The sequence below is a fragment of the Syngnathus floridae genome, chromosome 9 (assembly GCF_059516105.1).
Source record: "Syngnathus floridae isolate MCC-2025c chromosome 9, RoL_Sflo_1.0, whole genome shotgun sequence".
In the NCBI taxonomy this organism is placed as follows: domain Eukaryota; kingdom Metazoa; phylum Chordata; class Actinopteri; order Syngnathiformes; family Syngnathidae; genus Syngnathus; species Syngnathus floridae.
In genome coordinates, this window is record NC_142421.1 from 9443983 (window position 1) to 9468114 (window position 24132).

At 41.0% G+C, this 24132-nt stretch overlaps 1 protein-coding gene and 2 long non-coding RNA genes across 9 annotated transcripts in view; 2 read left to right on the forward strand and 1 right to left on the reverse strand.

The window, feature by feature from the left end:
* Positions 1–149: 149 nt before the first annotated feature.
* Positions 150–4059, forward strand: LOC148393379 (uncharacterized). The gene is made up of 2 exons (XR_015860457.1): positions 150–913; positions 1729–4059. It is a non-coding gene; the product is annotated as an uncharacterized LOC148393379 (long non-coding RNA).
* A 763-nt stretch (positions 4060–4822) lies between these two features.
* On the reverse strand, positions 4823–22709 carry sptlc3 (serine palmitoyltransferase, long chain base subunit 3). The gene is made up of 13 exons (XM_088384656.1): positions 22549–22709; positions 20705–20907; positions 19470–19661; positions 18696–18850; positions 17465–17613; positions 14535–14659; positions 13405–13498; positions 11795–11900; positions 11137–11356; positions 8171–8297; positions 6393–6528; positions 5738–5867; positions 4823–5659 (listed from the first exon to the last, which is right to left on the reverse strand). Exons 2-13 carry the CDS (start codon positions 20804–20806, stop codon positions 5597–5599), a joined length of 1599 nt encoding a protein of 532 aa, XP_088240782.1. The 5' UTR covers positions 20807–20907; positions 22549–22709; the 3' UTR covers positions 4823–5596.
* The window catches only part of LOC148393381 (uncharacterized), a 146808-nt gene continuing 132927 nt past the window's right edge, over positions 10252–24132 (forward strand). For 5 of the 7 annotated variants that reach the window (XR_015860240.1, XR_015860241.1, XR_015860237.1 and 2 more), the window contains exons 1-2: positions 10252–10524; positions 11156–11286. This is a non-coding gene — a long non-coding RNA (uncharacterized LOC148393381). The remainder of the gene's footprint in view (positions 10525–11155; positions 11287–24132) is intronic. The other 2 variants (XR_015860243.1, XR_015860242.1) reach the window with 1 other exon arrangement.

The window sequence follows — 24132 nt, forward strand, 5'->3', positions numbered from 1 at the left end:
AGATGATCATACAGTTCTGTGTTCACAGTCATAATGAATTTTTGATAAGTTTAAAAATGGGCAAATTGAGGAAATGCTAATCAAAACTCAGCCTTTTCCCAAGAGAAGCAATGTATCATGAGATGTGCCGAATGATTTTTTTTTTTTTAAGAAGAAACATTACGTTAAACCATGGCTCACTCCTGCCATTCATCCAACAATAACAGTAATCATAATATATACAATATAAATATACAATAGTGTCAGCATGGCTAGTTGGCATGGTTAGTGAATCTGCCTCACAGTTCTGGGTTCAAATCTAGGCACCGGCCCCCCTGTATGGAGTTTGCATCTTCTCCGTTTACTTGCGGCTTCCTCCCACATTCCTCAAACCTGCATTTTGGTCCACTAAAGACTAAATTGCCCGTAGGTGTGAATGAGAGCGTGAATGCTTGTTTGTTTGTGCCTCACGACTGGCTGGCTATCCGTTCGTGGTTGACCCCATCTGCTGCTCAGTCAGCCGGAATAGACTCCGAACATAATGAGGGCCCAAAGGTGACGGAAAATGGACGGATGGGCGGATATGCAATAGTCTTGATAATATTGAAATGATTAATAATAATCATGATACATGTATTGGCAGTGACATTATTAGGCTTGAATCCACCCTTGGATTTGAGTTTTTCCTTACTTATAATGTTTTTAGATGTATTTTGTTTTTTGCATGCTTTTCCCGTTGCAAATGAATTCTTGACACCATCCACTATTCTGACATAATGACGTCTGCCGTGGTGTGACCTTGGTGGTCCGGGGCGTCGGATGATTGTGCAGAGGAAGGCACTCACAGGAAGTCTGAGCACTCACACAGCACAAGGCTTCCCAGCCCTATGTGTCACCGAGGATGCCGTGACACTTCACTTCAGGAAGACAAATGGTGAGTAATGTGATTAGCCTTTCACAGACTTTTTCTTTTGTCGCCTACAAAGGCTGGCCCCTGTGTTATATTGTTGCACCGTGCCTCTGCTCAGGCACACGTGACACATGGAGGGTTAACAGATCTAATAGAATTGGGCATCTTTGAAGTCAGATCATTTGCATTCAGGGTGGGCACAGGAAGAGATGTTTCAATACCTTAAACAGAATGCATTGTATAAATGAAATTTAAACTAATTGTAAAAAGCGCTGGCTCAAAATGTTAGTATACTTTAAACCACAGGTGTCAAACTCAAGGCCCGGGGGCCAGATACTGCCCGCCACATCATGTTATGTGGCCCACGAAGACAAATTGTGCATCAAATTCGTGTCATTACTAGAATTGCAAATTGTCTTTTATTTGTCACTAACTTAATTGTCACTTTTAAAAAAATATATATAATATTTGACCAGTTTATACTCGTCTGATTTGAAAACGAGTTATTTGTCAGTTTGTTTTGTAGCTTATACTGTATGTATGAGGTGCTCATACATTTATTTGGGTTGACAGTCATAATGGCCCTCTGAAAGAAACTATGACTACAATGCGGCCCGTGAAAAAAAATTGTTTTGACACCCCTGCTTTAAACAGTCACTATGTAATGCTGTCATTCTCAAGTAAAAGTATTGCGAAACAATTAAGCTAAAGGTGGTCTCACTATTTAGCAGGCAGCAATAAACTCTTGATTTTGCCCGCAAACTTGAGTTGCTGTCTTATTTGGGCCAGATGCAGCGGCGCTGTCTAAACCATGTAAATCTCTCCTTTGTCTGCTTCAGTTCAAAAATCACTTGCCACAATTGAAAGATCTCCCTCCAAATGGAAAACAGAGCGCATAGAGGAACACTTTGGCTGCTTTGGACACAGTGGTGGACATCAAAGCATGGCAGAGGATCCCCCTTTAGAATAGCGGCTACATGCCATTCCAATAAGTGCAGTCTATTTGGATGTGCAGTTCAAACGAGGGCTGGTGCAGGCTGCTCTCTGGGACCTCGCCACCAGACGTCTGGCTGCACAGATGTTTCGAATGCCACTCAAGACCATTTGCAACTTGGGTTGAGGCTGAGGCCATTTACAAGTGACTGCAGGCCAGTCTGGCTGCACACACCTCACCTTTGGGTCAACACACATTATTGGAATCACTAGTTGAAGCTGTTGTGTGTTGAATATGCAGCGGGGTCAAAGCTGTTTTTTAAGAAAGATTTGGCTTTCATACACCGGCACACGCATGCAAATTGAACAAGATATGATTGAGGAGTAGACGTTAAACTTTGATGTAAGACGCCTCAGAGGTCCCCACTCACCGTAGGGTGCCAACTCCAAGCCTCGACTTTTTCACCTCAGCTTTTACACCTGCATCTTAGCAGCACTTTGGCTTGGATACTTCTTTTCCCCAATTAAAGATGAAAGGCTACATTTCAGAATGTTATTGATGATAATCTCATTCCAACTCCAAAGATGTGTCTTTAAATGCTAAGAAGTGTTTTTTTTTTTTTTTTACATCTTAGAATGAAAACATGTTTGCAAAGATTTTAAGATCAATCTTTGGAACTTGTTGTGATCATTAGGATCAAGGGTGTGCGGGACCCTACCCCAAGTGACTTTAAGCAAGAGGCAGGGAACACCCCAATAAATTGTGATGGGGCGGGGCAGTAACTCAATACCTCTGTGACAGCCCAAAACAAATAGAAGCATAATGATAATGTAACATGCAAAAGCAGAATTTTTGATGGAGCTTTTGTGCTGGTTCTTATCAGGTTTTGCCAGTGTGCCTTACGATGTGACTTTTAAGAGTAAAATTGTTTACATTTTGGTCGCACTTTACAATGGAAACCTCCATCAGATAGTGTGCTCTCTGCAGAAGTGATTGAATGTGATTTGATTTCTTTTATGACTATATATGGCCAAAAGATGGTTAGATTTAAACTGGAGCTTACAAAACAAATCCGCATTCACCCCACTGTGCTATGTGCAAAAATGTAGCTGCTATGTCTGTGCATGTCAGAGTTTGTCTTTCTGAATCATCACAATAGGGACTATTGTTTGAACACCCCTACGTGTGCGATGATCGGCAGAGTCTTTTTTTTTTTTTTGCAGAAGAAATCTGTTAAGTGTCCCTGCAGTCTTTACTTCCTCACCTTCACTGTCCACATTTAAAAAAAGCAAGGCTGGTTATGGGGAGAACTAATGAGCCCCCCCACCCATCCCCATGTCCTGTCGATCTATATGAAACAGTACTACATTGGCATAACGTCACAGTGGTGGAGGGACTGTTTTGTATTGTTTCAGGCCTATATAGGAGCCAGATGTGAATATACACTGACACAACAAAGTGATCCACTATAGAACATTTTGATCCTTTGGGGGAAGTAGGCTTTCTTTTCATCCCATGTCTGTTTTCTTCCATGTTTTTCACATGGATACGCATACTGTGCAATGTCATCTGGTAAGGGATATGTTGCTTCATCCTGTAAAGCACATTTTACTATTTTATGTTATGGACGAAATGCATCTAGTTCTATTACATCTTGTGAAGTTGCAGACAGTATAGTTTCATCATCTTCTTGTAAAGGGTATACATTTAGTATTTAGTATAATATCATTTAACTATCTCATCACAGATGTGAGAAGTGTTGTCAGTAGTCCGTTTATTTCCTTTTAAGCTATGCCCTCTTTCAAAGGACCATGTATTTGTATCTTAATTGTTAAAATATCTTGTCCTGTTTGATGATGCAATGCTAAAGGCCGAACAAACAGCGTTTTGAAGGTCTCCTGAAAAGTGATGAGGATTTGGCCTTACTCCAGCGATATGTATTTTACTGTACGGTAATTTCTTTAATGAAAGATATGTTCATGGTTGTCTTTCACATTCTGTCGACAAGGACATACTGTACATATTTTATCTGAACTATATTTCCTCTATGGACTACGTTTTTATACAGGAGTAATATTTAACCTCGTGCGGGCAATCATTGTGCAATGAGAGTTTAACATGAGTGCTGTGCATGGAAAATAATCAAATTTCACTTATTTGGTCAAAAATTTCAGATTTATTGATAATGTATCTTCTATCTATGTCAGGCCGAGCAATTATACGGTCTTCCACTGAATGTGTGTACCCATTACTCAAGTGAATGCACTTTTTGTTTGGCTAGTGCCATAATTTTTTTCAAATGTAAAATATGTGCCCTGGCTCAATAATAGTTAGAGAACATTGTTGGAAAGGAGATGCATTTCATACTTATCGTACAAGAAATCTTCCCATTTATAAAATATGATCACACCATTGTTTACACAGAGTTAAAGAACACAAAGGCAGTGATACACCCGAGGGCAAACAAGTGTCGACTGGAGCCCGTCTGACACGTTGTGAAAAACACATTTATCATCCATCCACAATCCTTCCTGCGTTAATCAACTGATTACCCCATTGCAGGAGAATTTGGAGCTCATTGCGTTAATTGCCGGTTTAGGTTTCTGTTGGCTCAGGTGCTGCATACCCCGCGTGCTTACCTTCGCAACTGTTGTAGTTTGTGTGCGTCAAAGGGAACAAGCTGCTCTTTAAAACATCAACAATAAAGCTGTGAAAAATATGAGACATTCTCCAACAAAACAAGCCCCAACACTCTGCAACCTCCTCAGGGTTTGGAAGGATTAAAAACAATGACAAATTATCTAATGCCAACACAGAGGCTATCATTTATGCTGAATGAAAGCTTATGTGACGTTTGTATATATTTTGGAATGTCATATTGATGTGAGTTATGTAGGCACGTCATATAAAGGATCATTTTCACACCTGTATAATCTTATCTTTGTAGTTTGCACAAGATCGTGATTCTACATGTCAAAAAATAAGTAACTCAACGACACTTCTTTAGAAGGAAAATGTATTTTAATACAAAAGAGAACATTTTCAAATCCATATCTTGATCGAGAATATAAAAAAGACCTTTCTTAAATTCGAGCTGACACGTTTTACACAGATTGGCTGATATTAAAAGTTGTGGCAGGAGAGGCTTTACAAACCTTCACTTGTTACAAAGAACAAAAAAAAACAACAACGCATTTTACACTTACAAACTAAAGCAGCTTGCCAATATTTGGCTGTCTTGCAGCTGAACGTGGGTGGTACCCTCCAAGTCTGGACCCTTTTTCACGTCTCACGCAACACATACTCGTATTAAGTCTACACAGCTGTCTGCACTCCTCGCATGTTAGCCATGTCCCAAGTGAGGTACCTCAATATGATACATTTGTAGTCGCATTGATTCCGATGGCCAAATACCTTTGCCAATGTACATAACTTATCTGTGGCTCGTATTTTCACTTTCCGTTCCAGGATGAGACCATATTAGACAAGTCAGCATTTAATACATTTGTGACAAGTGTCATCAAGCTATACTAAATGTCATTAAATTACGCAGGAGTATGTATGGCCTTATTCATCAATGCATTTCCAAATTTCCGTGTACACAATCACCTTTTGTTGATCAAACGATACTCAGTGTGCTGACTTAACTTCTGTGGTCTAAACTTCTTCTGTGTGAATTTGTGAGGTTTTGACACAGTGAAGTGAAGAGGTCAAGAGTCCCCTTAGCCATCCGGCTCAAAGTCATCTTCAATTAGGAGGTCAGAACAGGAGGATTATTTCCGTCGTGAGAACTTCAAACCCAGAGCGTCTCCCACCTCGTCCATGTGGTGAAGCACCTGAGGACAAAGCAAAGGCTTCATAGCTGTGTGTGCGCGCGCACTTGTGTTTAAACAAGACTGTTCGGACGTACGTACCTCATCCAGCATGTCTCTGGTGTGGGCTGCAGACATACAGAAGCGAGCACGGGCTTCGGTTAGCGGCGTAGCGGGGAAGCCGACCACGACCACGGCAATTTTTCTCGCAAGCATTTCTCGAGCAAAAGCTCTGGTTAGTGACAGAGAAATAAAAAGATCAATTGATTACGTGCCAATAAAGGAAAATTTACAATTTTGACTTGGTTGCGAATCGGCTGCGTGCTACCTAGTGCCTTTCGAGTTCCATTTTAATTTGGGTCTTGGTCTCTCAAAAGAAACCTGTCTTGTCGTGTGACAACGCAGTAACTCCATCTCAGGGATTGTACTGCTCACGCATGTCAACGTGCACTGGTAGACACATTATATACCTGAGTGGGCTCTGCATAATAGCTACCTGATGTTTTCTCTTCAGTACTCACAGATACGAGTCAACTCAAACAGTCCACTCGAGTGATTCATGGAAACTTTTAAATGTGGGCCGTGGCAGCCGTTCAAATCGTTTCAACATGAAACGCGCTGATGTGGCTGAAAATTACTTGTGACAACAAACAACACTGCGTTTAATGCTTCAAAATGGGACTGCGCACAGTTCATCTGACAAGAAGCGTAGCGCAGCCAGACCAGAGGCCTGCGTATACAACTGGAGCATCCTTACACCACTTTGCCTGGCATGTAGAGCAGGACGGGGACCACAGGGGAGTCATCATTGCCGTAGATGATGAAGCCCAATTTCTTCACCTTGGCTCGGAAGTATCTGGTGTTCCGAGCCAATTGCCGGATGCGTCTGATACCTGCGTATGAACCATGGAAGAATCAGCTCACCCTACTTAGAACGTGCATTGCAGAAAATGAGTGTATGGAAGGAGTCTGATGGCCACGTTTAGGATTATTCAGCCTTGGCGAAGGTCTGAACTTTGGTTCTTTCGGTGTGAATACGTGTTCCTCATGCCTTCCACTAGCAGGGAAAGAGTCATCTGTCAGTAGTAACTAATGAGTTCTTATCTTACGATGTGAGGCCTGCACCTCCATCTGGGCCTGTGCAGCCTCCTCCTATGAAGTTGCTGATTACAACTCAGCTGCAGCAGCAGATGGTTCAGTTTTGGCCACAGACAGGCATGCTGTGCCTGCACGCACGTTGCCAGATTGAGTCCTTGCAGATTGCGACGCATTTTATACAAAATGCAAACGTTTGATGCCAAAGTGTAGTTCAGGTATCGCGAGCAAATCAAACATGCCCGGGGTGCCGCTCCCTCCCTTCCACCACCCGTGTTCCGTAACAAGCTAGCTTGCGACGTGGCTGGCCCAGCTGTGTCTTTGAGCATGGTTTTGTTTACCTCCGATTACCTGGGAGCGATTGGAAGGGATGGAAGAAAGCATTTGGAACTTTCCTTATCTTAAATGGGGGAAAACACAAAACATGCCGGCATCAGCCCAGAAGCACAGGCCACATTTTGTAGATTGTTCCTCTTTTGCACAAGGGAGAAGGAAGGGTGGAAAATGGAGGGCAAGGGGGTCAAAAACCCGATGCCAGACACAGCTATTGTACGGAGCGGGGTCAGACTGCGTGGAGGTGCTCTTTGTCTGAGTTTCTCCGTGTTTCTGAGCTCTTGCGACCAGTTTGCTTTCAAGTGTGAAATTCTACGTTCAAGAGAAAAAAGGAGGACGGCAGAGGGAGAGAGAAAAAGAACGATGAAACTAATCTGGTGTACGTGCAAAGACAAATGAAGACTTTATTAGTGGCGTCATTGTTTGTGAACGAGTGTTTGCTTGAAGACAAGTCTCTGCGATTATTTCTTTTGGCTACGTTAGATACAAGGCCTGTTTGGTTGACAGCCAGACACTCCAACATGATTGCATATTCCAGAGTCCAGTCCATCATATTGATTAAAGCACTGCAGAACTTTAGATACACTTTCAATGACCTGACGGATACTGGTGACCTTTTCACTTGGCGTTGATATTCAGGGGTGCAAATTGGACTGTGCTAGGATAGTTCTTCTACTGGTCTTGACAACACAGTGTGGAAGGGGCTCTGGTTCTTTGGTGGTACTGCAGCTAATGACTACTTCCCTGCCCTCTTGTCTGATGCCATTAAAGCAGAAACTATTCAGAGGTCTACGGTTCCTTAAAACACACATGAAAATGATTTCCTCTATGTGAGGGTCACGTGTGCTGGGGTACTGCACGCCCTCCACCCTTCCCTCCTTTCTACCACTGCAGACCCCTGTAATTGCTCCCATATTTTCAGATCGAGCAGCTGTTTGTCTTCCCCTGCGGGTCTGGACTTACTCCTAATGCTAACATTGGTACAATCCTCCGGATTTAGATTGCTTTTGTTTCCATAAAAATTATGCGCAGGTGTAAAGATTTACATAGAGATGAGCGGATAGTATTTGTCAAATCCAAGTCATCGAGTAGTGGGTCTGTACTTACCCTCTGTGCTGCCATCTTGTCCGGTGATGCACTTTATGGCTCGTATGATCTGCTCAGCGATAGGAGGAGACATGCTTGAGGTGTACATGGCACTATGGGACCGGCTACGAAGGTAGTCAACCAGCTCCTGAAATGAAAGTCCGGCAACATGTCCATCACTGAAAGAAATAATGTGCAGTCTAGGGTCTGAAACTTGACGCAGATAGTAAAATTCTACAAGTAATTAACACCCACCTAAAAACTATAGGTGCCTCAACATGGCTGCAAAGCACTACTTTAGTCTAAAAGAAGTTCCTAAACTCACTTTAACAAGTTCCTTGTCAGCAGTTATAATCCACCTATATAAGGTTTATTATTACCTATAGGTGCCACAAAATGAAGACAAAACACTTTTGTCAAATGGAAGCGACTCAACTCACTTTTTAGTTCTTTGGTACCAAGATGCCCAAAAATTGCCTAAAATTTAAATTTAAAATTTAATTTCATGATGGTGGCAAAGCACTACTTTTGTCAAAATTAATCTCATCATCTCATTTCAGCTCCTTGCCACAAGATGCCACAACAAGATCATCACAAAAACAACTTGGTAAGTTACTGACTAACAACGAATATAAGACTCTATGGGGTTCACTATATTTAAAATATGCACTTTACCCTAAATTCGTCTGGCTAAGATAGTGGAAGAAATGCACTTCTGAGCAAAATCCACTAGAGGAAGCCCAAGTTCACTCTACACCTGAAAATCAATCTGCAGAATGGCTCTCTGTCACCGTAATGACCTACATCAGTGAGCTTTGGAACACCTTCCACTCTGTACTCTCCGAGAGCCAGAGCGGAACACCGAAAGGGAATAGGCCCCATCATACTCATTATTCTCACATGTCAGCGGGAAATGACTTGTGCCGTTGGTTTCAAAGATGTGAGAAGCAGGATTGCTGCAAATCTATCTAATGGTGTGTCCTCAGAGAGTGGAAAGCGCTCCCAGGTTGGAGCAGACTAAAAGCTATCGTGGAATGTGTGGCGGCCAACGGGTGCCGGGTGATGACACATTTCTGGTGATGATGCCTGGCCACCGCTTCTACTCTCACCATCTGTCCTCGCTGGGCGGCGGCTACGGCTTCCTTGCGCACATGTGAGGGGAAGGGATTTGAGGGGAAATGCTCAAACGCAGGATACAAATCCCCGACCGACGTTACATCTGTTTTGTTTTAAGACTGGGATTTTTACCGCAGGATTTTGGTGTGACCAAGATCACCAATAAGGCCAACATGTCAGAGAGAGAACATCCATCCTACGTCTGGGGTGTGGAGTGACAGCTTAAGAGAGTCTCCTTCAGCCGCAGACACAAACACAATTACTAATGTTGCAGTGTGCATCCACAAAAGGAGGAGCGGTGCAAAAACAAAATAACTTAAAAGCAGCCTAACCATTGGCATTTCCACATTTTCTACCCTCATCAAATACGCCTCTTTCCCGGAAGCCATATGATGTTTTTTTTGGTCAACCCAGAAACTCACCAACAAACAAATACCTACATATCGAGAAGTTCTATCTCGCTCGATTCATCCTGAACTTTATTGCAGCCAGCTGCCAAGCACAGTGTTGGTACTTCAAACATGATCATGCCTGTTAAAAGTGCGTTGTTAAATCTGGAGCACGGTTCCGAGGCTGCCACAAGAAGGGGCTGGCCATCTGCCAGCTGTACCTTCTTATTATGGCTGAGCCAACATAAGGAAAGGACAGGAAGGGTTCCGTTCCCAATGCCTAATTCAAACAACATGTTGACTTCCTCTCCGGCATTCTAATCAAGTGCCACAAAACCTGTGTGGTTATGTACTAAAGTGTACTTCTTAATGGAGTAAATCGAAATTACAAAAACCTGAGCAACATTTGTTGAACGTATGTGAGCCTTGAGTGAGTAGTGCCGAGGTATGTGTCGTTAATCAAGAACAGATTCTCAAAAGAACTCAACATTTAGAAATCACGAACTCAATAATACAATTTGTGGATGTCAATATAGAAAGGGAATTTCTGCAAAGATCAAACTTTTGTTTTGTAGTCTGCTGATTTGTTCCTATTGTCATTTCCTTCCTGTTTTGGGCCAATCAGCTTCTTCCTTGAACTCACCTGTATCTCATTCAGTCATTTTTGTCCGTGTGCTTTCAGTTCCCCTGTGTCTGTTTGAGTACTCGCCAGTTTTGAGATTTTTAGTTTAATCACCTTCTCAGGGTTCTCATTATGGTTGTGAGATTTTCTTTTAGTTTGGCCTCTAGTGCAAAATAATACGGCCCAACCTTAGCTATATTCTACAGCCACCATTCCCATTTCCACACCTCCATGATGATAAATTCAAGGTAGGTCTCATGGTAAATTTAAAATTTTCTACTAGTATGATGGTTGTTGTGTCATGGAGCTATCCATCGTAATAATATATTATTTCCCACGTTTTATTAGAAATATTATCACCCTTGTTTCTTTTCCAAATTGATTACATGAATTATAAACCTCTGGGGGAAATTAATATTACACTCTGATGTATATTTTGCTTGTACAGCTGAGTCACAGTTTCTAGCTTGAAAGTAGTCAGGAAGCAGACAACTAGTTTCAGTTCATTTTTGTCCACAAGTCGAACCGTTACTTTGAATACCATTCAGTAAGAAATGTGTTCCTTAAGTGGGGCTTGTAAGACTTGTATAATGTTACAGTATGTAACGAACAAGCTCAAGAAAATGTGAGTCACAGCCACCCTGAAGACTTGACAAACATTCAAGCTGCTTCTAGCCAATGTCATTTCTTTTCAACAACTGCCATAAACATGACTATTGAATAGGATGTTTGAGAAGTAAAAAGCCATGTATGTATTGCAGCCTATTTTTTGATATTGTTAATATTGAACTGGTCTGTGGTTTCTTCCTGCAACTTGCAAAAGAACCACAAACGTGAGTGTCCAGAAAATGTACACTCACCTTTTTTCCTGCAATATAGCCTCCAGCAGCCCCAAAGCTCTTGGTGAAGGTGCCCATCATCACGTCCACATCTGCTGGGTTCACCCCAAACAGCTCTGTCACGCCCCTCCCTCCTGGCCCCACTGCACCGATGCTGTGGGCTTCATCCAGGTACAGACATGCCTTATATTTCTTCTTCAGTGCAATCAGTTCGGGCAGTCGTACCACTGAGCCCTCCATGCTGATGGGGGATAATGAAAAAAAAAAGTTTGATGCAATGATAGTTTATACATGCTTTTGTAACATCCAATGCTGCAACATCAAGTGAACATGCACGAAACCGACTCCTGAATAAATTACAAAACCTGTTTATGTGCGTGCGTGCAGTAAGTATTATAATTCAAAGGGGCTAAGCAGCTCATGCAAAAGGCAAAGGAAAAAAGAGCCACGAATCAAAGGAGCTCCGAGTTTGGCCTAATCAACCTTTGCAGCTCTATTTAGCCTTGATTTGGAGCTAATGAGCAGATGGAGTGCCTGAGACACACTGTTCTTTTCAACTCGCTACTGAAATTGACACACAGTTAAGACCACCTGGAAGCCTTTACTTAGTAAGCTATACCAACTGCTGTCTGAGAGACAATTGTACAGTGTGAGTCTGCGTGGCGTAATCGGAACTGACCTATAGATGCCTTCCACCATAATCAGGATTTTCCTCCAGGGCCTGTGGGTTCGAGGTTGCCCTGAGCAGATTGAGTCTCTTAACTGCTTCTCTAAATGGACCATGTCTTCCACATAAAATGCACAGAACAGATTTTACAATACAGAAAGTTAACTGGTTCTGACCAACATTGTTCATACCCTCATCAAATTGTACATGACTAATCAATTTTTAGAACTTAAACATTATATGAATTGAATAACGTATTTCATAAGGAAATATCTATATAGGTTTGATATTTTAAAAATCACACAACCCATCATATCACGATGGTGACCCTTTGAATGTATTTTAAGCAACCAGCAGATGGCAGTATTCAACAACTGTATTTATTTTAATGCCAGCTCATCACACCTAATAATCCATCACAGACCATTAGCAGCATTACTTTCGAGGAAATAGATGCTTTTCAGATATTTTTGCTTCCTGGAAGAGAAGATTACTACGATTAATTTTACCAATGTCACCACACTTCGGAATCAGTTAAACTTGTCATGGAAAAGAAAAGACAGTAAATTAGTATTGATTTGAGATAAACCACAGCCTCATGTGTCACACTGAACAGGCATTCTTCCAGGCATGTGCATCAATTGTCCCATCGTTTCTCTTGGACTGCTGAAATGCTACTGAACTTTAGATATGAGCTGAGCGACAATGTCAACATATACAGTATACTTCCGTGATGACACTGCACAGACTAGTTTGTCAACTTTTTGTATAGGGCGCTTATGCTTACAAAACAACCCAAGTAATATTGCTGAATGTTAATTATTAATCTCGGGTGTGGCACAGTGGGCTGTTGTAGCCCTCTTTGTAAATATAGGCCTTGCTTTAATAAGAGTTCTCGAGCAGTTGAGTGCAGGAGGTTCAAAGGCAGCGAGAGGTCATTTGTTCAGGTGCCTCCGGGCTCTTTGCCTTGTGAGAGCTGCTTGGAAATACCTATAACTGACTTGCCTTGTACCTGTCAGTATCCATTTAATTCTAGTGGATCGTCTCGTTTGTCCTGCCTACTGAAAGCGCGGCCGGTGTTCCCTATCTGAGTATGGCGACTGATGTATCTTTCATGTTTAATACATCTTTATGGCCTTTATTGAAAAAAGAAAAAGAAAAACGACACGGGCTTTGACAATCTAATAGCAGGGTGAATTGCAGCAAGATTGACGTTTTCATTTAAATAGGTATTCAGCTTTTCCGCTGATGGGTAAACACGGTCGTGGCTGTAAAGTGAAGCCTTTCGTAAAAACCTTCACAATTGCTGATCCAAACATAGAATGTTAAGTAGGTCTTTCCTGAGGCAAATCCATATAGTTTGGAATTAATAGATGTTAACGAATAGAGTAGATATTGTGTCTACTCTATACAGGGCTCGGGCACCTTTCTCGGATCAAGGAAACGCATCTTTTAAGCACTTTTTTTTTAACATCAATTTTCAAGCTTTTATAACCCTTGCATAATCAAAAAGAATTTACTTAGTTACAAAAGGATTTGTTGCACGTGATGCGTCAAAATGGAATCCAGTCAAACTATGTTCATGGCAGTCATTCACACGTGCCATTCCAGCTGTTACTCACCATTGTGTTTGAACACCTTGATGGTTGCTCCTGACAATCGAGCCCCTAAGATGAGAGAAGTGTGGTTGAGCTCATCACTCAGGATCAAACAGCCCTTGGAAAAAAAGAACAGTTTGAAACCCAATTATTTCTGACGACGAAGAGTAAATCACAAAATCCAAATTGCTGCAGAGGCACAGTCAGCTTGTTCAATGAACTCAGTGGTTATCTTTTTTTTTTTTTTTCCCAAAAATCACACTGAATTATTGTACATTTGGCACCCCGTTGATGAAATAAGTTCTGTTAAATGAACCGTAGAAAATGGCTACTTGAGAAAAGGCATGTTTATCATTTAGTAAAAATTTTTTTATGGACAACCTGTGTTAGTGTGCAAATTGACAGAATATACCGCGAAGCCTTCTCTGCCTATTAATCATACACAACACTGACACACTAATAAGCATTTGACATCATACTGTATATTGAAATTCATTCCTGTTGAGGGTATGCTGACACCATCTCACTGACAGAAACCCTCCCTTGGGCTTCAGATCCAACTGGCGCAGTCCCTGGACTAACAGCTGCTGTCACTCTAACGCAAGGCCTGCCCTGTCTTGGCATCGCATCGTAGGTCAGAGTTGGCAACGTGTTTGACCCTCCCTGCCCCCGCAGGGTTACAGTGGGGGTTGCAACCTCTTGAGCTGCATAAATGCTGCCACACTTTCATCAGTTCAACAGTCCCCTTCGTCCTGTCCGATCCAATCAGATATCCATGCCGTACGTTGCCCCCTGGTAACCCGTGACTGTCTGTGTATGAGCTTGACTGGTGCGCCGACAGGCAAGTTGCATGGTTAATAATACCCTTGAGAGGTGCTCTTAACAAAAACGTGCCCCTCCTTGTCAGTGTATCGCAAGACAACTATGTATACCCCGAGCCTCAACCTCCCGGCGACTGTTATGTTTAATTATGACTATTTTAATTAATGGGGTGAGTCGGGATTTGTTCCGAGCTGAGTAAAGTTGACTGTTATTTATTAATTTAGGCCATATGCAAGAGCGCAGCAAGAGCTTGGCTAAGTACACGAGTAGCTTTTTTTCTTGGAGTATTCAGTATCTCTGTTGGATTTTCTTTTATCGTGTGGCATTTATACCTTGCCAACAAGTGCAGGAATGTTCATGGAGTTTGTGGCAAAACCCATCCCAAACACCATGGTGGACTCCACTCCAAGGAAACAGGCCATTTGATCTTCAAGCTCTATGTGAATATCCAAGGTACCTAAAGGACAGAAATTTTACGGATTAATCAAACATAACATCGTTCTTACTGCAATCAACCCATCTTTTTAATTTCTATACTGCTCATCCTGTTCAGTTGATAACCTGGAGAGCGATTCTGATAAGCAAGTAGGACATGATCTCATCAGTACACGACCATGGACCTTTTGCAAACATCAATTTTATTAAAAGAAAAAGACGGTTTAATTAAAGCTGAACTTTAACTGCAATTTACGAGCTTTGCAAAAACTTTTCTTCATATAAGCAATATTACAAAGTGGTGTAGCAGCACATTTTTAAAGCCAATATAAAGTATGGACCTAAAAAAACATAACATGACAACGCAGCTGTGTCCTTACGGTGATTTTCATTACGTTCAAATCCATAGAGCATTGTGCCCAGTCACATTGATTTATGAGTTTCATCAACAGGGCTGAAAGCCCAAGTGCACCATTTTTCATCAATGCCGCACGTTGTCTTCACAATCTTGATAATGCTCTTCACGATCAAAACTGAGCCTTAATATCTCGGTAAAGGCAGAGTGGCTGAAGCCGCCGAATTAGATCTCATTAGATGTGTTTGTGTAGCAAATAGACTATTTTATGCTGTTACAACAGGTCACATTCAGAACAGTGAAGTGGAGAAAAATATCAGTCTATTAGTTGTTTATTTCTATCCTTCATTCAAGCATGTGAATGAGGTTGTCACATGCGGATGAGGAGTCCCAAAGAAGGGTTAATGATTTGCGTCTAAAACCCTGACTCACAGTATGCCATAAAAGAACTGCCGTTATTATAGTAGCATGTTTTGGACACGTTGATAAAATGCGCTCTTTGATTATACTGACAGACTTCTTTATAGTCAGCCTTTCATCTGAATGCATCTATCAATAATACCTGAGTGATGATTGCGAGATAAGTCAAACCATAAGTTAGTCATCAACTCCATAAATGTTTAACATGTTTGTCTTTTTCAAACATTAGGCTTGCTAACAGTTGCAAAATACACACTGTATGTCAGAAAAGTTCCAGGACTACACTTGGGGTCCTAACTACAGTTATTTCCTGAGATGCAAACCCCCAAAGCACTTTCCCAGCCTTCTCTGACACACCTTGGCGACTGTTATCACAGCCAACTTGATGTTGCTGAGGTCTTCAAAATGGGTCATGTGATGACCCCTGTCACTTAGGGAAGAAAGGGCGGGGGATCACAAGGAACTAGTGTTTTGCAGCGCTAGTCCTAAACCTTGTTTGTTATGTATTTATCTTTATCTTTGTATGCTACCTGTCGTGTAGCTTCAAATTGAAAAGCATATAAGGAAGTCAAAAGATAGTTAACAGCCTCTTGGCAGCTTCCCTGACCAGTTTTCTTATCTTTTCATCAAGTTAGGAGGGACCTTGTCACTTTGGTATCACTCTGTATTTTCCTTCCCTGATGATGACCGTCTTCACTGTGCTAATCATTTTCCTGTTTATGTCCATATTTTGATTTTGTGATAACAGTACAGCACATTTTGGGACAACAATAGTCACAATTTAAAACAAAAATAAGACGCAGGAACAATCATTTGAGCCATACCTTGCCTTACCTTGTGTCTATCTACCACATACTTTGAGTTATGACAAGATCCCCAAAAATGTTGGTGAAATTCCGTTGAAAGATATGACATGCCAAGAAACTGTCATCCTACTGATACACGACAGTATTTAGAAATGGATGCTTACTAAGGTCTCGTGAGAAATAGTTATTTCTTTCACTTTCAGTCTTAAGAGCATAAAAAAGTGAAAGTTATGGAAAACATATTTGAGCATTTTAAAACAGATAAAAAAAAATACATTGCATAAATCATAACCACTATGTATTTAATTCCTTGTTATCGTTAGCCTTGTAGCATTTGATTTTCTCAACCTTTGATTGAGCCAAGGCATATTTCACACGAGAAAAAAAATCATGGCAAAACAGGAACAATTTAAGTATTGTTTGGTTATATTGTCACAGTAAGTTACAAAAGGCCAATTATACTCTTAGGCAAATATTTTGTTATTCATAGAGCACGCAGCGATGTCATCTCACCGTCATAAAGTAAACGGCTAACAGAAGGTGAGTGACATTGAAGTTTTCTTAAACTTTCCAGAAATGCGACCTGTTTGGCGAGTTCTATGTTTACATTTCAGCTGCAGGCTGAAAGGATGGTCATGCAGGCACCGATTTCATCACAATAACAATTGAATCCAAAAAGGCCTACAACCCAGAACTCAAAGCCACTGTCACGTCATCAGAAACAAGATTTTCAGAAAATCCCATGCTATTCAAAATTCATCTGACGCCCAATATGCCTCCCTTTGATCCAACACTTCACACATGTGCTCTTTTTGCATCCCGCCTCATGTCCATCGTGTTTCATAACATTATAAGATGTAATTTCCCCATCGCATTGGACGAACTTATAATGATCTCAGCTTGTGCCCGAGCGGTACATAATTTAACAAAGGGTGAATAATTCATACAACATTGCAGCTACTGAAAGATAATTAAACTTGCAGACAGTATAAATCACCAGAAAGATAATAAATGATGGCATATGTGATGAGGGAAATGGAGTTTCATATCTCGTTTGCGACTGGGCATATTCGTGCTTTGTCAGTGACGTAAAGCAGATGCACGCTGATGTCTTCTGAAACCGTGTGAGACACTGCCATCTGGATTAATGGCTTTGCTCAAACTAGCTCAAGAAGACAAGAGGTGTGCTCACTTCCATAATTTTTCTATTCCCCACCCCCCAAAGTGACGCTGGCCACGTGCTTACCAGTTTCCTGCCGTGTGCTACAAACGCCGAGCCCATACTGGCGTGCTTTGTCTGCCACCGTTTCAAGGTAATCGGCATTGTTCTCTGCAAAGCCGAGGTAGTTGTAGGAGCCCATGTTGATGACGTTGTATATTGTCCGGCCAGTTAATCTGCAAGCAATTAAGCATTAGGGGATCCATTAGTATTTTTGTTGTTTCCCCAACACATACAACCCTTCCATTACACTGCATTAAAAGCACATAAATGCCCAATTACAAAGAAGTTTACAATATAAACTCATTACTTCTGAGCTGATTTATTCATGAGATGCGCAATAACAAATGTTTATTAAAGGAGGAACATGAATCAAATCACTTTACAACTCAATTTAGTATTAAAACTGGAGATTGAGACTTTAACTTCAAACACAAAAGTGAATAAATGTGAGTCACGAGTTCAAGTACACAAAGTTAATTCAGGTTAAGTGTACAATCTACCTGTGTATTCAACTTTATTTATAATCAGAATAAAGTTCAGTCCAACTGAAATTATAATTTCTTTACATATCCACATTTTAATGAAAGATTCCTGCCCCATTTCAGAATCAGACTTTGAACTTCTCATCGAAACCTGTTAATCCACGATTACCCCCAATTCTGTGACTGATAATGTCATATCCTCTCCTCATGCTACTGCTAATTTTAAGATTTTCTTGAGCTGTTAGAATGAGCAGAACCATCTCAAGTGTGAGATACCGTATGGAGCTATTCATACAGCACGTTCACAACAAATCATATCATAACGCATTCGGAAATAAAAGTACAATATATAACGAAATAAACTAGTTGCGAACTGAAGCAGATAGGAACATAATTACAATGCTGTTGCTCAAACGAGTGGTAAATGACTGTTTCATTCACAAAAAGTATCACCAAGTCAGTAAAATTGCGGAAGGGCATACCACTTTTGCTCTGGGAAACCTCAAGTATTGCGACAAAAACTGCAACTGAACTCACAAAAATATATACGCTCGCTTCCCACAAAGGTGGAACCATAAATTTGTCCAAAATATCTTTCGCTTAAGATGTGGATCTTTAGTGCATAGTGTAAAGTGCCTTTGTAGCTGATAAATCACATTCACTTCTTTTTTTATTGCTCTATGTCCTTGCTGAGGTCTGTGGGAAAACCTTCAAATGGCTTTTACTGAAATTCAGGCTGAAAGATTGGGCAAGTTTGTCAGAGCTGTCAGTACCGAAATGTCCAGTTGTAGTCATCAGAAACTCTCTCCATCAGGTCAAAGACGGGTCCTGGCAGGCTGCATAGCGGCCGGTTCCAATTGTCTCGTACTCTCATATACAGGTTTCGAGTGTAGAAGTTTTCAAAGTCTTGATAAAGTGGTACAAAATCCTGCAAGTAGAGAGCATCATATTCATATATATATATGTATATATTTCAGTTATTGAAAAATTGTGAGTCATACTTTGAGCTTTAGCCAACTTTTTTGGCCAGACCGGCACTGGATTTCAGTTATGTTCAAGAATTTGTCCTCAGACTATTTTCACTTCTCTGTCTTGCCAAAGTTCCTGCTTCTGTATATATTTCACTTTCATATACCAGTTGATGTATGTTCACATCGAGATAACTTATATGGAATTTTAAGCTTCAATTCTCATGTCAAGTCTCTGGCAGTACAGCAGCAGTGTGGATGGCAGTTTCATGTCCTCTCTAACATGTTAAGCAAAGAAGCAATGATATCTAGGCTCCTCTGAGATTTAATTAGGTCTCCCAACAGATTCTTCTAGTGGTGTGCTGTACGTCTCACCCCTAGCAACATTCGTGTCAAGATGTACTGTCCATACACGAAGGAGAAAGCGTTAAAGAGTAAACATTTAACCTAATTGGGGCAACACACAATGTGTTGAGACTCAAGGCACGCACAGGCTGTGGCATCAACTGTGCATCGTTGTGGTCCACACGATGTGTGGATGCAGGCAATATGCTGATAAGTGAAATGACGGCAAGGTACCTTCTGTTCCACTCGTTCCTGTGCAAGATTGCGCTTCTCTAAGCCCACAGCTCTGAGGAAGTCTCTGAAGTAGCCAAAAAGGGTGACGATGCCAAAGCCCAGGTATGTCATGACAGCCACGTGCATAGGCGCCTTTTCAAAGACTTCCTGTCTGTGTTGGCCATAGGTGACTTCTGGATCCCGAGCATGTTTCTATACAAGACACCACAGATGAGCACTTGCATATTGTGATCTAGAAACGAGAGGCCAATACCATAGAACACTGTTTTTTTTTTTCGCCGGGTGAGCGGAGGTATAACGGGATTACCATGAGCATGGGCACATTTTCAGAGGACTCTAGTTTGTGGTGCCTGGTGGAAGCAATCAACTGCGAGCCTTTTTATACAGCAAGAAGCCAACATAAGTTAAACAGGGGGCAGTAATGGGATTTGTGAAACGTGATTGTGAGCATAGACTAAGCAGTGCTAAATGCAATGACAAGAAAACATCAATACCATTATCATAATCCATTATGTGAATCTACATTTTATACACTCTGCAAAAAAGACTATGTAAATCTTGACATCTTTCAAGGGAAATTTGTTTGGGGAGAATTGGGATGAAAATTCTTGGGCCCCACGACTGGCAGGATCTCTGCATTAGATAATGACAATCACTTGACACCTTTAAACTAACCCACTTTGGTTGCGGTGACTTTTAGCAATTATTCTAAGCATAATCAACATTTTTTTGTGCAATAAAAAAAAATATTTTGTTAGATGACAAGTGAATATGAAAGCTTAACATTCATGAAGTACTGATTAATTGATGCATTCAGAATCATAATTGTAAGTGTACAGTACATCACACATTTTTGGGAGAGGTTCCTAGTTAAAAAAACGGATTTGATCACTGCTTTTCGAGCTCCCCAACTTGCCAAAAAAAAAAAAAAAAAAAACAGAAGCCGGCCAATAGGTGGACCAAAATCGGTGCTTCCTCATTTCCACAGCTCAGAGGTAAAGAAAACCTGCTTTGGTTTGCAGGCAAAGTAACAAGGGCGGGGTCTTCTACTTTACTTTAGGACAATCTAATTTACTTCAGAGCAAATACCTAACCCGATCGCGCAACTTTTATTTTAATTTTTTTAGAAGTTGCATGTAGGTAGAAACGAATCGCTTGAAAATGAACCGTGCGCTTCTTTAGCGTATAAACTTTTCACTGAGATTATAAAATAGATTTACGTGCGGAGGTTATACCTGTGTCGTGTGTGAAACCTCTTTGCGTTTCACTCCGTTTTGATCCGAATGGGTCAACGTTTCCATGAGGGGCCGGTCGCACCATACTCCCCCCTGCACCATTGCGCTCGAGTGTGCCGGCTGTCAACTTTGTGCAGGTATCAAGGTGACTTGACTTCCTCTTTGTGCCGCGTCACGGTCAGCCTCCCATTAGTTTGTTATTGCTGTCAGGGGGAAAAGCATGCAGTTGTTACGATTTGCAGTCTTGTTACGCAGGGACTGCGTGGTGCTTTTTCGATGCAACTAAATTGTTTTGTCTTGCTGAATGAAGTCTCCACACGCACAGTATGAAAATGGGGTTAGTCCATTCATAAAAAGCAATGAGTGAGCATTGGAAGCAACCATGATAGACTTTACTTTTTCTGACTATTCTTTCCGAGGGCCATTAAGACTGTCAACCCAAATAAATGTATGAGCAACTCATATCATATACACTTCACTGGTTTCTTTTATATCAAACAAATTATTTTAGGTGCATTACCTGACATGTTTCGGCGGTTTCTTCCGCCTTCATCAGAGTCTGATATAGTTTGATATAAAAGAAACTAGCAAAGTGATTAAAAAGGAAAAACAAGATGAACTTAGTAAAACCATATACAGTAAAAGCTACAAAACAAACTGACAAATAACTCGTTTTCAAATAAGATGAGTAAAAACTGGTCAAATATTTTTAAAAAAAGATTATTAAAAGTGAAGACAATTTGCAATTCTAGTAATGACACACGAATTTGATGCACAATTTGTCTTCGCGGGCCACATAAAATGATGTGGCGGGCCGTATTTGGCTCCCGGGCCTTGAGTTTGACACCAGTGGCATAGAACGTTACACCGTGGTTCGTTCATTCAAGCCTGGTGACATTGATTTGTCAGGCACATAAACAGTAATATAGTAATTTGTAGTCAATGGCACAGCTCATTTGTTAATGAATTATCAAATGACACCGATGCATGCATAGATACACACAATTCACACGCACCTTTTTACTGTCAGGTCAAAATAAAAGTTGGCTCTTTACCTTGTTTCCAGCGCTGGACTGGCAACCTGGCTTTTGGGGCAGCTGCTTATTTCAAATCGTCCATTTGGAGGCATACGAAAAGTGATTGTGAGGAACAAGTCTGGGCTTTAGTCGTGTGTGATAAGCATAGTCTATTATAATTGAATCCTTTACTTCAAGACATATTTTTAAGTATATGTACAGAACGTCCGGCTTGGTTAATAGAACTCAAAGAGATGTTCGGAGAAAGTAAGCGCTCTTAAACATAAGAGCTATAATGTCATGTATTATTTTCTTTGGACTGTGCACACTTGACTACATTAGGCTACAACTTTCAGCAAGGGAAATTTTGCTGTCTAATATATTTGAAATGGGGATTGTTTATTATTAGGGCTACAAGACTATCTTTCACAAATCAACATTTGCCACATTCTGTGTCTCCTTGGAAATTGTTTTCTTCATTCCAATCAAACTGCTTCTGAGACTGCGCTGGGCAATGTTAGGGATGCTCTGTGGCATGACGCATAAAATCTGCTGTCATTCGGATCAGGGCACTAGCTCCCTTGTTAGGGAGGGAGCTCATGGGAGGTGGGGCGCAGCTTGACACATGAATGAAGACTGTATAGGACCGCTGGTAGTTCAGGGGAATTTGCGATTAAAGAGAAAAAACAGAATAAGAAGATACAGCGCTGTGAAACGTTTCTGCTGGGTGGATTCCAGCTGTTAGAGAGAGAATAAATGAAATGAGAAGAGGCCACCGCAGTCTTGGCACACTGCATTTAAGGGATCTAATGCTTCCCATTCTCCTACCTTCACTTGCTGTCTTGAATGTAGACGTTTTGCTTGTTCTTCTACCGCATTGCAAGAAATCTATTCTTTATTTCTCTGCCACTTGCATCGAAGCCGTGTGAAGCAGTGGCACCGACTTTGTTATCCAGATAGTAAAAGAATGGATAGGATCTTGACAACTATAAAGAGGTGAAGTCATGTATTTCTTTATGAACAAAATGGAATCATAAAGTGTCACAGGCACAACAAGAAATCACCTTTCATCCCCCCCACCCCACCTCACCTTCAATTAATACTTTGTATCACATGGTGTAACACTATGTAATGTATCTCTGCACCAATGTAAAAACACACCACAAAAGAAAGCATAAATATATGCAATATATCTTTGACAGTGTCAGTGAAAACATAAAGGAAAAGTATTCAGCCCACAGTCGAGACTTTTAACGGACCAAAAATACTGAAATTAAGTCGTATTGTTGGAAACCTGCCAGTTCTCTTCCTGAACATTGCCGAGGTTTCCTCGAGCAAGGCTCAGAACCACAAATATTGCTCAGGGACAGTTCCCTCGTCTGATTTATTTTTTTCTAACCCTAACTTTGATTTTTTTTCCCCCCTATTCCGTGCACCCATTTCTGCTTGGTGCGTTACGTTAGCTTATATATTTAAAAATAAAAACGGAATCTCCCCTCATGCATTGGATAAAATAAAATGAATACATTTATACCATAATATATTTCGAGTAAGTTAGTTGCTGTGTTGTGCTCAACCCCTAACCACAAGTCAGACTGTATATTCGTCTGTAAACTAATGGCTTTCAAGAAGAAGAAGAAAATGCATCCCCAGCATGGAAAGTACCATTTAAAAAACATCTCACTTGATTTTCTCAGTGCAATAGAAGATTGGACTTAATTTCCCGGCATGAAATCTATTCTGGTTGTTATTGATTGATGTTTTAATTTTCACACAGGATTGATTGTTTCATTACCCAAAGACCCAGTTTGCCTGCCTCCTGTAGTTACCATAAGACTAGTAAATGCACATGCCCTTTTTTAAGATGAGATGGGGAAATTAATTAAAAGTCACCACGAAAGAGATTACCCTGAATACAAATGAATGGTGAAGTCCACACACAGTGCTCAGTGGGGCGTCACAGTCAAATACCATTTTAATGTTAATGTCATGTAAAATTGGCTCCTGGCTAATCCTTGTTTAATGTTATTGTAACCATTAGTAGTAATACCCGTTCCAGATAAATAATGCAGTATATTATGCATTTCATCACCTTTTGTAAGTATTAGTGTGCTGTTTGGGGAATTTGGCCACCCAGCGGCAGTATTTGGAACAGCACCCTTCCCTCTTGGCAAATTTTCCATGCATTTGACTAAGCCTTTGCGTGCACAAGCTGAAGCTTGCGGTATTTGCACACAGTATTCACAGCCTGACTTATGCTGGATTTTTATGTTTATAGGTGTCAAGCTGTGCTGTTGGAGACCAGTCGTAATGCAGAGCTATATTTAAACTTCCCCCGGGGTGCCATTAAATCATGTAATTTCTTCGTCAGGCCCGGCTGACCTCATTTTAATACTCTCATCATACAGCATT